General features: G+C 44.2%; 1 protein-coding gene across 2 annotated transcripts; it reads left to right on the plus strand.

Moving 5' to 3' along the window:
* The first annotated feature begins 5,846 nt into the window (after nucleotides 1–5,846).
* LOC137536448 (zinc finger protein 271-like) lies at nucleotides 5,847–13,988 on the plus strand. 2 transcript variants are annotated; one of them, XM_068258651.1, is made up of 3 exons: nucleotides 5,847–5,934; nucleotides 9,639–10,124; nucleotides 11,958–13,988. In XM_068258651.1, exons 2-3 carry the CDS (start codon nucleotides 9,695–9,697, stop codon nucleotides 13,853–13,855), a joined length of 2,328 nt encoding a protein of 775 aa, XP_068114752.1. In that variant the 5' UTR covers nucleotides 5,847–5,934; nucleotides 9,639–9,694; the 3' UTR covers nucleotides 13,856–13,988. The 2 variants fall into 2 exon arrangements, with proteins under 2 accessions (XP_068114752.1, XP_068114753.1); XM_068258652.1 differs by having other exon boundaries at nucleotides 11,961–13,988.
* The last annotated feature ends 792 nt before the right edge of the window (nucleotides 13,989–14,780 follow it).

The following is a 14,780-nucleotide window of genomic DNA, read 5'->3' on the forward strand; positions in this document are numbered from 1 at the left end:
TTGACACACCCTTACCATGTTGTATAGTGTAGTGGTTGCCTCATTCTTCTTATCTCTCTGTCACGGCTTTACTGTTACTATAGTAAACTTGCTTCTACTTTAACCTCCCTTGTGGTCTGATTATTTTAGTATTTCTAAATGTAAAGATGTACATTGTATACCACTTTACATTTAGAAATACTAAAATTATCAAACCACCAGTATAGGTAGCCAGGGAGTGCCTCCAAGTATAGGTAGCCAGCGATTGTCCCTCACAGTATGGATAGCCAGAGAGGTCACCCCCTCCCCCCATTATAGCGAGGTCCTCCGACCCACTATAGACAGCCAGTCATTCCTCCCCCCCCCCCCTTCCCCAGTATAGATAACCAGAGTGTTCCCTTCCTTCTCAGTATAGATTGCCATAGAGGTCACCCCTATCCCCAGTATAGATAGCCAGAGCCCCCCCCCCCCCCCCATTATAGATAGCCAGAGAGATTCCTACCCCCTCAGTACAGATAGCCAGAGAGTGCTCCCTGTTATGAGTAACCAGTGAGTGTGCCCCCCAGTTCCGCCCAGTAAAGGTAGCCAGGGAGGGCCCCCATACACATGCAGAGTGCACAGCAGAAAGGCTTACAACTCACCACCCCAGGATCATGCAGGCATGTCTTCAATCTTTTCTAGGCGCTCCATCTCTATGTTGTGAGCACCACATGACATGATGTGAGGGACGGCAGTCACACCATAGAGATGTAGCACTTGGGAGGAGAGGATGAATGCAGATAGCAGATGGCCGGATCCTGGGGAGGGGAGGTGTACACTCCTCCGCTCTGCTCTCTGCACATGGCCCAGCTGGTTTCTCTGAGTGTGGTTTGGGGTTACCGCTTTTTGCACTTTCAATTAACCCCGAGACACACTTTGGATTATCACTGGGGATATTTAAGTCTTATTTTTAATCTGACCCCTCCTTTCTTCAACTAATCTACGGGCCAACCTCCCACCCACTCCAAATGCTCTTCTACAGGGATGCTCAGTTTTAGAGATCACATGTCCCCAGTCTCCAATCAGTTATTGTGAGCTGTCCTGATTATTTTGGGCTTTTTTATACTAGCACAATAAGAGCACATATTATTCCAAGGACGCCCAACAGTCAGTGCTGCATCCCCCCCCCCCCCCCCCCCCACTGCACCAAGTCACCATAGGCACTGCCCTGCTTGGCAGTATGTACAAAAATGTGAGAGGTTTATTCATGTTTGTGGGATACTGTGTGTGTGTATATAATATATATATATCTTGGTCACACTTTACAGTACTAGTAAATGCGTTCAAGCTCACCGACTTCGCCACAATGGCCCCACCCATTCTCACCAAATGGGGTCTGCTGTGGTGTAGTCGGGGAGCCTAAATGCATTTTCTAGTGCTGTAAAGTGTGACCAAGAGCCCCTGTTACTCCCTTCTGAGTTGTGCGCAAAGAAACTAGGAAGTTGGCCCAGAATAAGGCTCAGTTCCCATCTGTAGCCGGATCACATGTGGCCAGCGAGAGCAGTGTAGTGCCCGCTCTGATGGTCCACTTTGTTCCGGCTGTAGCCCGGGGCGGATGCGTTACCCCCATAGGCTATATGGGAATGCATCTGCCTGGCCCGGGATTATCGTGGGCTGCACAGAAGTTACTGCAACAGATCTGTGAGACAAGTGTGAACAGCAATTACATATAAAATAGCAGTACAGTACAAAGGTTAACCAATTAAAAGACCTTGAGATAATTTCCCTTTTGTGAATAAATCCTGGCCAATTTTGCAGCCTGCTGAGGAGACAGATCTCCCCAATACAGGCTGAGACCCAGATCTTAATACTGTCTATGTGCCGCTCTGCAGGAAAGTGAAATAGTTATGTGACCAGAGGGCCCAGAACATCACAGGGACAGGGACACCGATCCCATTGGCAACGTCAGACCTGCTGGCCTGGATCACTGGTCTGCTAGTTGCTGCCCAGAGTCCCTCACCGCAGCCCCCTCACTCCAGCTGGCCATCAAACGCTGCTGCCTGGAGCAATGCCTGTACTGCAGCCCCCTTACTCTGGCTGACAAGCATGTGGGTTGCAGGCCAGCTGCAGCCAGCAAGCAGAAGCCCCAGCTGGTTCATCCAGTTACAGGCATTGCGTCCATCCTCACTGCCCCAGCTGTTTCAACAGGAGCCAATAACTCTCATCAGCAGGGTATAGTGGCCACCACCAGCTCCAACACCAACGGTCCTGGACCCCCAGCCACCTTGGAAGCTAGGCCATTACCCAAGGCCCTGTCCCCAGGCCTGCCAGTCCCACTTACTGCTAGCTTGCCAAGTTCCCCCTGGCCTCACGATGAACTGGTCCACAGATGAACTCTTTTGTCCTCCCTTCGGTGCCCGTGCTGTGGACAGATTGCATAGCACCTGTTTTGCTGTGACCAAGGGTGAAGACAGAATTTTCTGGGTCTCCCAGAGGCTTCCCCCATCCTCCTCTACCTCCCAGCACTGCGGCTTGCAGTTCCCAATTCAGGTATATGCTACTGCAGCAGGGACCCGAATTGGGTCCATGGGCAGCACGGTGGCGTAGTGGTTAGCGCTCTCGCCTTGCACCGCTGGGATCCCGGTTCAAATTTGTATGTTCTCCCCATCTCTATGTGGGTTTCCTCTGGACACTCTGGTTTCCTCCCACATCCCAAAAACATTCAGATAAGTTAATTGGCTTCCCCCTAAAAACATTGGCCCTAGACTATGATACATACACTACACGATACATACATAGACATAAGACTATGGTAGGGACTAGATTGTGAGCCCCTCTGAGGGACAGTTAGTAACAAGACAATATACTCTGTACATCGCTGCATAATATGTTGGCACTATATATATGCTTAAATAAATACTGTGCAGACGCAGTGTAGCTGCATGCCCACGATCTTTGGAGGTCTCAGTGCTGGAATGGCCTGACAGAAGAGGACAAAGGGAAACCTCTCGAAGACCCGGAGGCTTCCCCTGACCCAAGGTAAGTAACTATATTTTTGGATTGCAAATCTCACAGATTTTCTTTAAGGAAGTGAAAAATTCTGGACTCGGGCAGGAGTAGAGCATTGCTTCTATAATGGAGAAGGTCATAGTGGAGGGTCTCAAAGCCCCATAAAAGACCAGGAATGATTCATCCTATTGAAATCGCTGAACAAATACAGGGGTTGGACAACATAATGGAAACACCTTGAAAATCAACAAAATATATTTTAATATGGTGTAAGTCCACCTTTTGCAGCAATTACAGCCTCAGTTCTCCGAGGTATTGATTCATACAAATTGTAAATTGTTTCCAATGGAATTTTATCCCATTCTTCAGTTAAAACACCCCCCAGGTTTTTTAGAGACGATGGTGGCGGAAATCGACTTCTTACTTGAATCTCTAAAACCGACCATAAATGCTCAATAATGAGGTCTGGGGATTGTGGTGGCCAGATGAGATGCTCAACTTCATTAGAATGTTCCTCGTGCCATTCTTTAACAATTCTAGCTGTATGGATTGGGGCATTATCATCTTGAAAGATGTTTTACAGTTGGGAGAAGGCAGTCTGGATGAAATGCTTCTTTCGGGTGTCTCCAAATGTACACTCAGCCAGAGGTCGGAAATAAGGTAAACGATGATTCATCAGTGAATCAAAATCAAATTTTTCCACTGCTCGGGGGACAAATTCTGGTGGTTTCTAACAATTCAATTTAGAGTCTGACGGTCTCTCGCAGACAACTTCGACTTTCGGCCACAACTGTACTTGCTGAGGACGTTTTTCCTTCTCTTTCAAAGGCAGTCATTACTTTTGAGACAGTACCTCTTGAAATGCCAAGCATTCGGGCAGTTTCTGTTACAGTAGTGTCTGCCATAGGAGCACCAACAATTTGGCCTCTTTGAAAGTCTGAGAGATTTGCCCTTTTTTATAAATTATAACCAACTTTTGTTTAAATATCTGTAAAAAACAATTATTTTAATTAAACATATCAAATAACAAAAATAATAAACAAAAAAACTTTAACATATGTCAAGTTTTGATTGCTTAAAACATGTTTAAAGATTATGATGCCAAAATTTCCATTATTTTGTCCAACCCCTGTATGTCTAAGATGTAAGCCTCTGGTGGTACATGGAATCAGTATGTGCACACACAAAGGAGAGAGACGCAAACCGTCTGGTTCGGTATAGCACTCTGACTGCCTCCCAAAAGTTCGGGAAGAGCTTTTATTTAGCGTATGACATAATTTAATCAGATTATACGTATTAAAATGGGTTAGTGTTAAGAATGTATATTTCACATAAGGCAATTACATAACATGCTAGATTGATGTTAGATGATTGGTTAGCAAAATCTGCTGGCTTAGGCATGCTTTAGATTATGTAATATCTTGTGATACAGGACATCTCGGGCGCTGTCTTGCCATTGTCTTGTGATTCTTGTCTGTTCCAAAAATTCCACCTAAGCAGGTAATGGCCTTTAGAATCATAGGAATAGATAATGCAATCTGATATACATTTGAAGGAAATCAACTTATTTTGTAAACATAAACAGTTTATCAAGCATTATCTATATTTTCGATTAGGTATCTTCACAATGCATTTCCCTACATATTGTCCAGTGATTGCATGCTGCATACAGTGTACTTAAGAAACCCCATCCGGTTATGACCCACATATCTCTCGATATCACTATATATTTCTTTTTGGGCAGCACGGTGGCGTAGTGGTTAGCTCTCTCGCCTTGCAGCACTGGGTCCCCGGTTCGAATCCCAGCCAGGGCACTATCTGCAAAGAGTTTGTATGTTCTCTCCGTGTCTGCGTGGGTTTCGTCCGGGCACTCCGGTTTCCTCCCACATTTCAAAAACATACGGATAAGTTAATTGGCTCCCCCTAAAATTGGCCCTAGACCACAGTACTTACACTACATAATATAGACATATGGCAGTGGTAGGGATTAGATTGTGAGCTCCTTTGAGGGACAGTTAGTGACAAGATATATATATATACACTGTACAGCGCTGCGTAATATGTCGGCGCTATATAAATACGAAATAATAATAAAAAATAAAAAAAATACAAAACTTTATTTTTTGAAGAACTTTTACACACACAAACACAACAAAAAAAAACAGGCTGCAGCATTGTAGGTTTGGGTAATGGTAGATGAATTGCTGTATTGCTTTGCATTGCATCAAATGGTATATTTCGGTGTTGGCGTTTGACTCGACCTGTTCAGTAAACCAGTGCCTATTTAGTAAGGAGATGTTGGGCAAGACTCTCTAACACTGCTGCTGCCTGAAGAGGAGCTCTGAAGTGCTTTGAGTCTGCCAGGAGAAAAGTGCAATAAAAATGTTCTATGTCTTGTCTAGGTGTTGTGATGTAGTGATACCAGGCAGGAATCCTGGTAACTTTTGGACATTAGCCAAATACCGATCATTTACTTGATCAAGTAAAAATTTCATAATGTAGAAGGTTCTCCTTACCAGAGAAATATGATTATTTTTCATACAAAGAACAGATCATATTGCAGACCTTCCAGGCGTCATTTGACGGTATTCTGCCAGCTGTAATGTGTAGGTATAATGGTGTCACATTGCATTTCTGATTAGATTTGTTCTTCTTAAGACAAATATGTCTGTTTTTTTCCATCATAAAATTTTTATTGTACAAACATGTCTTGTTCACCAACATGGGGCCCCGGGTTCCTCCTAAAGTGTATATGAATCAGAACCTAGGATAGTGAATAGGAGACTGCAGTTCTTATGTTTAACCACAAGGTGGTGATCTTACAAATACTAAATGTAACGCATAGAAACCAATGAGTGGAACGCACAGATAGGACGTGTTGGCAGATGTTATAGAAAGACAGGTGTGGAGTGAAACCTGCCTGGAGTAACTAGAGAGGAGATATCGTGGGGGCTTGCAGCAGAGGCGGTAAGAAAGTATTTTAATATTTATGCATATTAGACATTGTAGAGTGATTGAAAAGTGGTGCTCAGTGACCATTCTTAGCATATCTGTTCTGTGCTGATTGTATTGCTTGCAGAGACTCAGCAGCAGGCCAGGAAGAAAACATATACAGGATAACGTCCTAAACTTATAGATCACATGACCACCTACAAGAGGATGAAGGATGAATTAAATGTGTCCAGAAATATATCCCAGCACAAAACCCTTCCCCCATCACCTATCCAACAACAGTCTATTCCATTTGCCTTTATTATTATTATTATTATTATTATTTATTGTATTTATAAAGCGCCAACATATAACGCAGCGCTGGTTTCTGCTTCACATTTATATGACCCACCGCCCCAATGACTATAACTCTGTATTGAGGAAACCTTTCCCAGGCTTGCTGCACTAAGGCCTGAGTGTGCTACTGCTTACAGAAGAGAATTGCCTACGTTTTCACTTTTGCCTTGCAGTTCAAATATGGGCCAAGACACCATCTGCATGGAGTTTGTATGTTCTCCTGCTTGTGGAGGTTTCTTCCAGACATTCTGGTCTCAAAAACTTACAAATAAGTCAATTAGTTACCTCCAAAATTGACACTGAAGCGGAAAAAAAATCATGATGTAATGATTTGGTTGTGTAATATGAATAATTAATAAAACATTAGTAGCAAAGAAAATAGTGTCTTATTTTTTTTTCAGATATATTCCTTTTTTATAACATTGCATAATTCTCTAATAAATGCAGTTTTCTCAATACACCCAGCATTTTAAATGATTTCACAGAGCAGGCTAATGACTTTTTGAACTTTTCTCTGCAGAAAGACCATAAACAAAGAAGAAACCATGAGACAGTTGAGATAAGTGCTCCAAAAGACAGTGCTGTTCACGACTTTATAAAGTCGCAGAGCTCACAGAAGCTCTTTTGCATAGATAACATCTGAAGTTTCTTAACTCTTCTTGTACTGGAAACAATATGAGACTCATATCTGTGCTAATCATGTTTTATTTCTTAGCAGTACTAAACATACAAATCATATCATAAGTTTATTTTCACTTCAGATTCCCTTTAAACCACAATAGGGGCATAAGCTTTAACTATGGTAAGGATTAGATTGTGAGCTCCTCATAGGATAGTCAGTGCTGCAGAAGATGACAGTGATGTATAAATACATAATAATAATATGGTAGGACATTAGACTATGACTACAGTAGGATTACCGCTCCTCATAGGACGGTCAGTGACATGGCTATGTATTTTGTACAGTACTGCAACCTTCAGAAGATGTCAGTGCTTTCCACAATAATGTTTTATTCCATCCAGAAAATATAAGACCATAAATACATCATGGCGCAGTATGCATTTAACACATAAGCCTCTGCCTGCGATTAAAGGTACACTTACACAGCCCAGGGCTTGTAACAAGCGTGTATCGGTATCTTTAGGGTGAATATCCGCCCCCTTAGCGAGTTTACTGCGGTATCCTGCTCCCCGCGTGTGCGTGCGGCGGCATTCCTTTTGATTCTCTGTGCTACCTCAACCCCGTCCGTTCCCGTAGCGTAATGCTGTCAGACGTGCTGGCTCCGCCCATGCATTTCGTCCTCCACTCCGGACTCATCTGGGGAATAGGGGTCTTTATTTAAACAGGGACGTATCATCAAAAAACTATTAAAAACAGATAACCAACGTGGACCAGTAGCTGACAAATGTACAAAGTTGTTTATATGTAGCAAAATGACATATAAATATCTCAGAGACACAAGGGTAGTAAATATACATATATCTATTGCAAACTCCATGTGTATGGAGCCCGACAAGAGACGACAATCCATGCATATATACTGTAAACCACAGTAGCAGCAATAAAGAGGAAAGATATAGATATGATGTCCCTCACAAGTATGCCGCTAGGCACTACAACATGGCGCAAAGAACCTCTGCAAAGATGATAGAATAAAGGCTACTTACCACAGGTGTCCCGAGAGCTACCGTCCACGCCGTCCCTCACATGTATCGCAACCTCCATTGCTTCGTCAGAGGATCAGGATTGTAGGGACATTAGACTATTACTATGATAGTGATTAGATTATGAGCTCCTCTGAGGACACTAAAGTGCTGCAGAAGATGTCAGTGCTATATAAATACATAATAATAATAATATGGTAGGACATTAGACTATGAGTATGGTAGGATTAGATTGTGATCTCCTCTGAGGACAGTCAGGGACATGACTATGTATTCTATAAAGTGCTGCAGGAAATGTCAGTGATAAATAAATAATAATAATAAAATAATAATAATATGGTAGGACATTAGACCATGACAATGGTAGGATTAGATTGTGAGCTCCTCTGAGGACAGTCAGGGACATGGCTATGTACTCTGTAAAATGTGGCTTCAAACTGTACAAGACTGCATTAACCTCTGTGTTGGTCATGGGTGAGGGCTCATCACACACAAGTCACATCACAGTCAGAAATGCAACACTTATCTCTAAACTGCCCAATGTGTTAAAGTCAGCGAGTCTAGAAATGGATCAACAGAATTGTTAGGTTATGTTTCTTGAACATGATGTTTACACTTAAAAGGAACCTAAAGTGAGGAGAAGATGTTATATGCTTACCTCAGTATTGTGAAGCCTCTAGATGGTCCAGAGGCTTCCTCAATTCCCCTGCAGCCCGCTGTTCCAGCGCAGGGTACCTCTATACCTATTTGACAAAAGCTGTTGAATAGGTTTCCTCTCTCCATGCTCCCGGCAACAGACAAGTGCATCCATACTGGGGATGTGCAGGGCCGGATTTACGCCTAGGCCACCTAGGCCATGGCCCAGGGCACCACAGGAGCAAGGGCACCAAAGAAGCTGACTAATCTGATGCAGCATTTGCAAGCTTGCAAATGCTGCAATGCAGGGAGATCAGGCAGCTTCTGACCACGAGTACTCTGCTGCCAGCTATCTGTGCAGTGGCCGCCATGCTCTCTGTGCACGTTGGCATTGTGGCGGGTGGCTACGGACTTTGGCAGCATTGGAGACGGAGGGGAAGAGGAAGCTTCTACACTGGAGATAAGCAGAGAAGTGAGTGACACTGATGGCTGCTGTGGTGTGGAGGCAAGCTGTACTGAAAGGGGGGAGTGGGAAAGGAAGAGATTCAGGGAGTAATCTGGCTATCTATACTGGAGGGGGAGGAGAAGGGGTCATCAGGCTACTTATACTAGAGGGAAAGAGGGGTGGGTCATCTGGCTACCTATTCTGGAGGGGGGGGGGGTCATCTGGCTACCTATACTGGAGGGAGGGATCATCTCGCTACCTATACTGAAAGGGGGCGGCTGGTGACATTGGCCTTGAGCGGTAAAAAGTACAAATCCGGCCCTGGGAATGTGCAAGTAATGTCCGCTTATGTCCAGTAGAATGGCAGGTGCAGACTTTACTCAAGATAAAGAGGGACCCTGTGCTAGAGTGGTGGGCTGTAGGAGGACCTGGAAAGCCACCCAGAGGCTTTCAACTACTGAGGTAAGTATCTAACCAACTATCCCCTCTACAGGTTTGCTTTAACATCCTGGAGGGCTTTTGGGGGCATTCCATATTGGGGAAAGTTGTCTTGAAATCATTACACTGTAAACCTATTATATTCATTATATTGTGGGTTTATTTAATAATAATAATTATTATTATTTTGTGGGTTTAGGGTGAAGAACATTACAGATTAAAGAGGAAAACGCTTGTGGGAGCGATGATCAGTCTATGGAAGAGTCCAATCAGATCAACACAATTAAAGAGGAAGAAGAGACATATGTGAGGAGTGATGAGCAGACTATGGAGGAGGGTGACATGATGAGGACCATTAAAGAGGAAGAAGAAGAGACATATGTGAGGAGTGATCACCAATCTGCGGAGGAGGGTGACATGATGGGGACAAGTAAAGAGGAAGAAGAAGAGACGTGTGTGAGGAGTGATCAGCAGTGTATGAAGGAGGGTGACATGATGAGGACAATTAAAGAGGAGGAAGAAGAGACCTATGTGAGGGGTGATCAGCAGTCTATGGAGGAGGGTGGCATAAGGATAATTAAAAAGGAAGAAGAGACGTATTTGAGGAGCAGTCAGCAACCTATGGAGGAGGGTGGCATTATGAGGACAATTAAAAAGGAAGATTTGTTAGTGGACATCAGTGCAGGTAAGCAATAAGCACATTTTCAACTAATTTAAAGCTCTGGTAATCCCAAAATTAAAGACCAGGCTGGTGCCAACTAGTTCCGCATTGCCATGAAATTCTCATAGCTCCACTGCACCATTTCCCATAGTGTACCCTTCTTCCACCCTCTCTGTAAGGACCTTGGTGCATACATCTGCTGCCCTGCTCTATAGGTGAACACTAGTGGGTGCATGTACAGCATATACAGTGCTTATCGCACACCTAGGGCTTGATTCACTAAACCGTACTAATTCATAGCATGGCAGCGCTAGCGTTTTGTGCACAATTGTAAAATTTCACGCACAATCGCGGGCAAAAATGCGCGATTGTGCGTGAAAATGTGCGCAAAACGCTAGCGCGGCCGTGCTATGGGTTAGCACAGTTTAGTGAATCAAGCACCTAAAGTGAGGCGAATAGTGAGGCTAACATATTTATTTAGTTTTAAACCATGCAAATTTCCTGGCTATGGGATTTAGGAAGCAGAAACCTGAGCTATGATCCAGAGGTGGATGGACACTAGGAAGCAAGGATGGGGCTGCATACTATCACACAATGGAAACCAGCGTCAGGAAGGCGTGGTAATTGCAGGGCAGTGAGGAACTAATGAAGTGAGGCCAGACAGCAGGCAAGCGGATAGTCTTCTGGAAACTGGCAATGAAACCGGCCGGGTTCCCATTTGTCTGGATGCACAACAAAGGATCTGCGCAGGTTCCATTGCAAGTCCACGCACATCGTTCACACACCCTCTGCTGTGCATCCAGTTCTGCTGGTGTTGCCACCTGTCACTTAACATGCCGCTGTTCATTCGAGTCCTTTGTTGCTGCTGGCACTGCTGCTAGGGTCTTCTGCATGGAACAAGCGCCGCTATACAGACTGAAGCCCTGGCAGATGCATCAGGCTATCACTGGATTGCAAAAGACCAATGGGAATCCTCCTGAAACCAATGGGAGACTGATGCTTCTGCTAGGGCTCCAATTTGTATCCTGGCCCTTATCCTTGTAAAGAGGACCTAAGTTGCCTTGCCTACAGCAGCGAAGAACCTAAATGGATGATGCAAGATGAGTAAAGTGTAGTGTAAGTGCAAACTTATTTGGCCAAATAAACTGATTCTAATTTGGAAAAGGTGAGTTGTACGTGGTGTATTGGTTGCGTCTGCATCCACTTCCTCCAGCTGGTCTGCAAAAATTGCGTACTACCCATTTTTTGTATGAACCCGGCCTTGCTCAAGTAGCTGAGAGTTGCTTTTTGACTCCTTAATTACCCTTCTCCGTATTAGCCATCTCAGAAGACTGGGGCTGCAGTTCGTTGAGTGAATTGGATGCACCTAAACATATGAGTCCACAGAAGATTGAAATATAGGTACTTACCTCGGTAGTAGGTAGCCTCAAGATAGTCCAGAGAGTTACTGATCCTCTTACACCCCTCTGTGGACATGTGGAGCTGGATCGTGGACACAGTGGAGGCAAGGAGAACTGGCTAAGCCTCTGGATCATTCAAAGGCTTTCCTTCACTGAGGTAAGTATTCATGGCACTTTTGTTCCCTTCAGGTTTTTTAACATGCAATACCATAGCAAGGCTCACATTACCCATGTACCACGGATCATGCTAATTTTGCAGTGCGTGGTACTCTGTTGCCATTAGTACTGGTAATAATTTTGCGCGCTGCCTTGTGCATGGGAATATTACTGTATGTTTGTGCATCAGGCCCTTTGTTCCTTATTATATCATGACCCCAATAAATGAAGTGGAGATAGTTTGTCTCTTTATAATGGTCCATCCCATAAGTATATCCAGTGTTAACATATTTCTCTCCAGCAGGGGGACACGATGTCGGGAACATGTCAGGGGGACATCCTGTGACACATCCAGACGATGCTGCAGAAGGTAATGGTGGCACAGAAGGTTGGACAGCAGGATATCCTGTTAATAAAAGCACTGATTACAGATTTTACAATACAATCAGCTCTGTGGGTTCTTCTCTTCTCAAACAATCATCTGAGAAATCCCACAATATTGCACCAGATGTTTATCCACAGGACAGCAGTACGGCTACATCTGCAGAGGCATGTATTCTGGAGGAATCTTCCTCTAAGTCAGATGGTGGCACCAATGGAGATGTTCATGTAATTCACAGCTGGAACTTTGATAATTGTGTTCCTCCTGGAACAGCTCTTTCTGAAGACCAGAAGGTGCCCTCACACAAGCTTTTGTTTCCATGTCTGGATTGCAGTAAACGTTTCCTACAGAAAGAATACCTTGATAGGCACCAACAAATCCACAGCAGTGATCGACCACATTCCTGTTCAGAGTGTGGGAAAAGCTATCTTCTGAAAAAAGACCTTCGTAGGCACTTGAGAAGGCACACTGCCGAGCGTCGTTTCTTATGCAAAGTCTGTAATAAAACGTTCATCCACCAAGGAGACCTTCTGAGACACAACATGAGTCACACAGGTGAGCGTCCTCATTCTTGTTCTGAGTGTGGGAAATGTTTCACTTTAAAATCACACCTTAGTGTGCACCAACAACGAATCCACACTAGCGAGCGGCCTTTTTCCTGTCCAGAGTGTGGGAAAGGCTTTTGTCAGAAAAGAGAGTTTTTCTGCCACCAGCTCACTCACTCCGGGAAGCGGCTATTTTCATGTTCAGAGTGTGGTAAAAGCTTCTTTCAGAGGAAAGACCTCAACAGACACCAAAAAACCCACAGTGGCGAGCCACTTTACTCATGTTCAAATTGTGGGAAAGCGTTTAGAAAGCGAAGAGAATTTGTTTTGCATGAGAAGACCCACAGCGGCAAAGTTCTCTTCCCATGTTTGGAGTGTGGGAAATCCTTCTTACTGAAAGTTAAACTTCTGGAACACCAGCGCACCCACACAGGTGAGCGTCCGTTTTCATGCCCAGAATGCGGGAAATGTTTCCTACGGAAAGAGTACCTTGTTAAGCACCGAAAAATCCACAATGGTGGTTCACCTCATTCCTGTTCAGAGTGTGGAAAAAGCTTTCTTCAGAAAAGCAGCCTGGTCAGACACCAGAGAAGACACACTGCAGAGCGTCCTTTCTTATGCTCGCTGTGTACTAAGAGTTTCATCCAGGATAAAGACCTTCAGAGACACCTCAGGACTCACAAAGGTGAGCGACCTTATCCTTGTTCAGAATGTGGGAAAAGCTTTGCTGAAAAAGGCCATCTTCGTGTGCACCAGCGAGTCCACACCGGTGAGAGGCCTTTCTCCTGTGCAGAGTGTGGGAAAAGCTACTGTGAGAGAGGAGACCTTCTCCGCCACCAGATGACTCACTCTGGCGAGCGGCCGTTTTCATGCTCAGAATGTGATAAAAGCTTCTTTCAGAGGAAAGACCTTCGCAGACACCAAAGAACCCACACTGGCGAACGACCTCATGCATGCTTGGAGTGCGGCAAAGGGTTCATTTCTAAAGAACTCCTCCGCTGCCACCAGAGGATCCACACTGGAGAGCGGCCTTACACTTGTTCAGAGTGTGGGAAGAGTTTTAAAGACAGAGGACACCTTAGTACACATTACAGAACCCATACAGGCATTCGCTCTTTTTCCTGCTTGGAGTGCGGGAAAGGATTTATTCATAAGCAGGCCCTTTGTAATCACCAGCGGACCCACACTGGTGAGCGTCCTTATACTTGTTCAGAGTGTGGGAAATGTTTTGTTTCTAGGGGAAATCTTAATCTGCACTCGAAAAAACACTAGAAAAGATATGGTTGTATTTCACAGCTGGAAATGTTATGTTTATAAAAATTTTAGAATACATATCAGGAACTTTTCAAATATCCATTCAGTCAATAAACTTTTCTTTAAAGTGAACCCGAGATGAAAATAAACAGATGAGATCTACAGTTGGATATGTCCTACTCCTAGAAATGACTTTTTCATGGTTTTATTTTATGCACACACATTTACAACGTACAATGGTTAATTTGCATATATTCAGCAGTGGTGCTCTGGGAGACATCTCGAGCTCACTCCAACCTGAATTATCGCAAATTCTTTCTGTTTTAGGAAAGCAAATTTTTGTTTTTCTTAACATTTACAACGTGGATTTTCTGTTTTATTGTCTCTGCTCAATTGCAGTGTCTCAAGAGTCCCATAGCGAAAATACATGAGCTATTGACCTTTTTATCTTTCCCTTTCAGTCAGAAGCCCAGTTATTTGCTTAGGAAAGTGCTTTCTAGCTGTGATTTGTTATCAGTGAGGGAGGCTATAGACCGACTGGGTCCTGAGTGAAGAAAAACTGTCAGTTGCATAGTTGGATATTCGCTCTTTCAGGCAGGGAAAAAAAGAAAAGGAGCACAGCATAGATGTCTGTTCTTGCCACTGTATGTACACATGTCTATCTTAACACGTCACATGTCATTTCAGGTACACTTTAATCTTGTGGGGATTATGGGGAAATCGTCTGGCCACACCCCCTAGCTCTATTCCTGATGATTTTGTAGTTAAAGGAAACATCCAGGGTTTTTTTTTTTAAAGCAGATCTTACCTGGGGCTTCCTCCAGCCCCTGGCAGCTTATGTGTCCCTCGCCACAGCTCCACTCCAAGACGGTAGCCCGGGGTTTCCCTCCAGTGCAACAGCCAACCTGGTGAGGTCGGAGGCCACTCGGGATCGTGCTTACGT

This window comes from Hyperolius riggenbachi, chromosome 10 (assembly GCF_040937935.1).
Source record: "Hyperolius riggenbachi isolate aHypRig1 chromosome 10, aHypRig1.pri, whole genome shotgun sequence".
Classification (NCBI taxonomy): Eukaryota; Metazoa; Chordata; class Amphibia; order Anura; family Hyperoliidae; genus Hyperolius; species Hyperolius riggenbachi.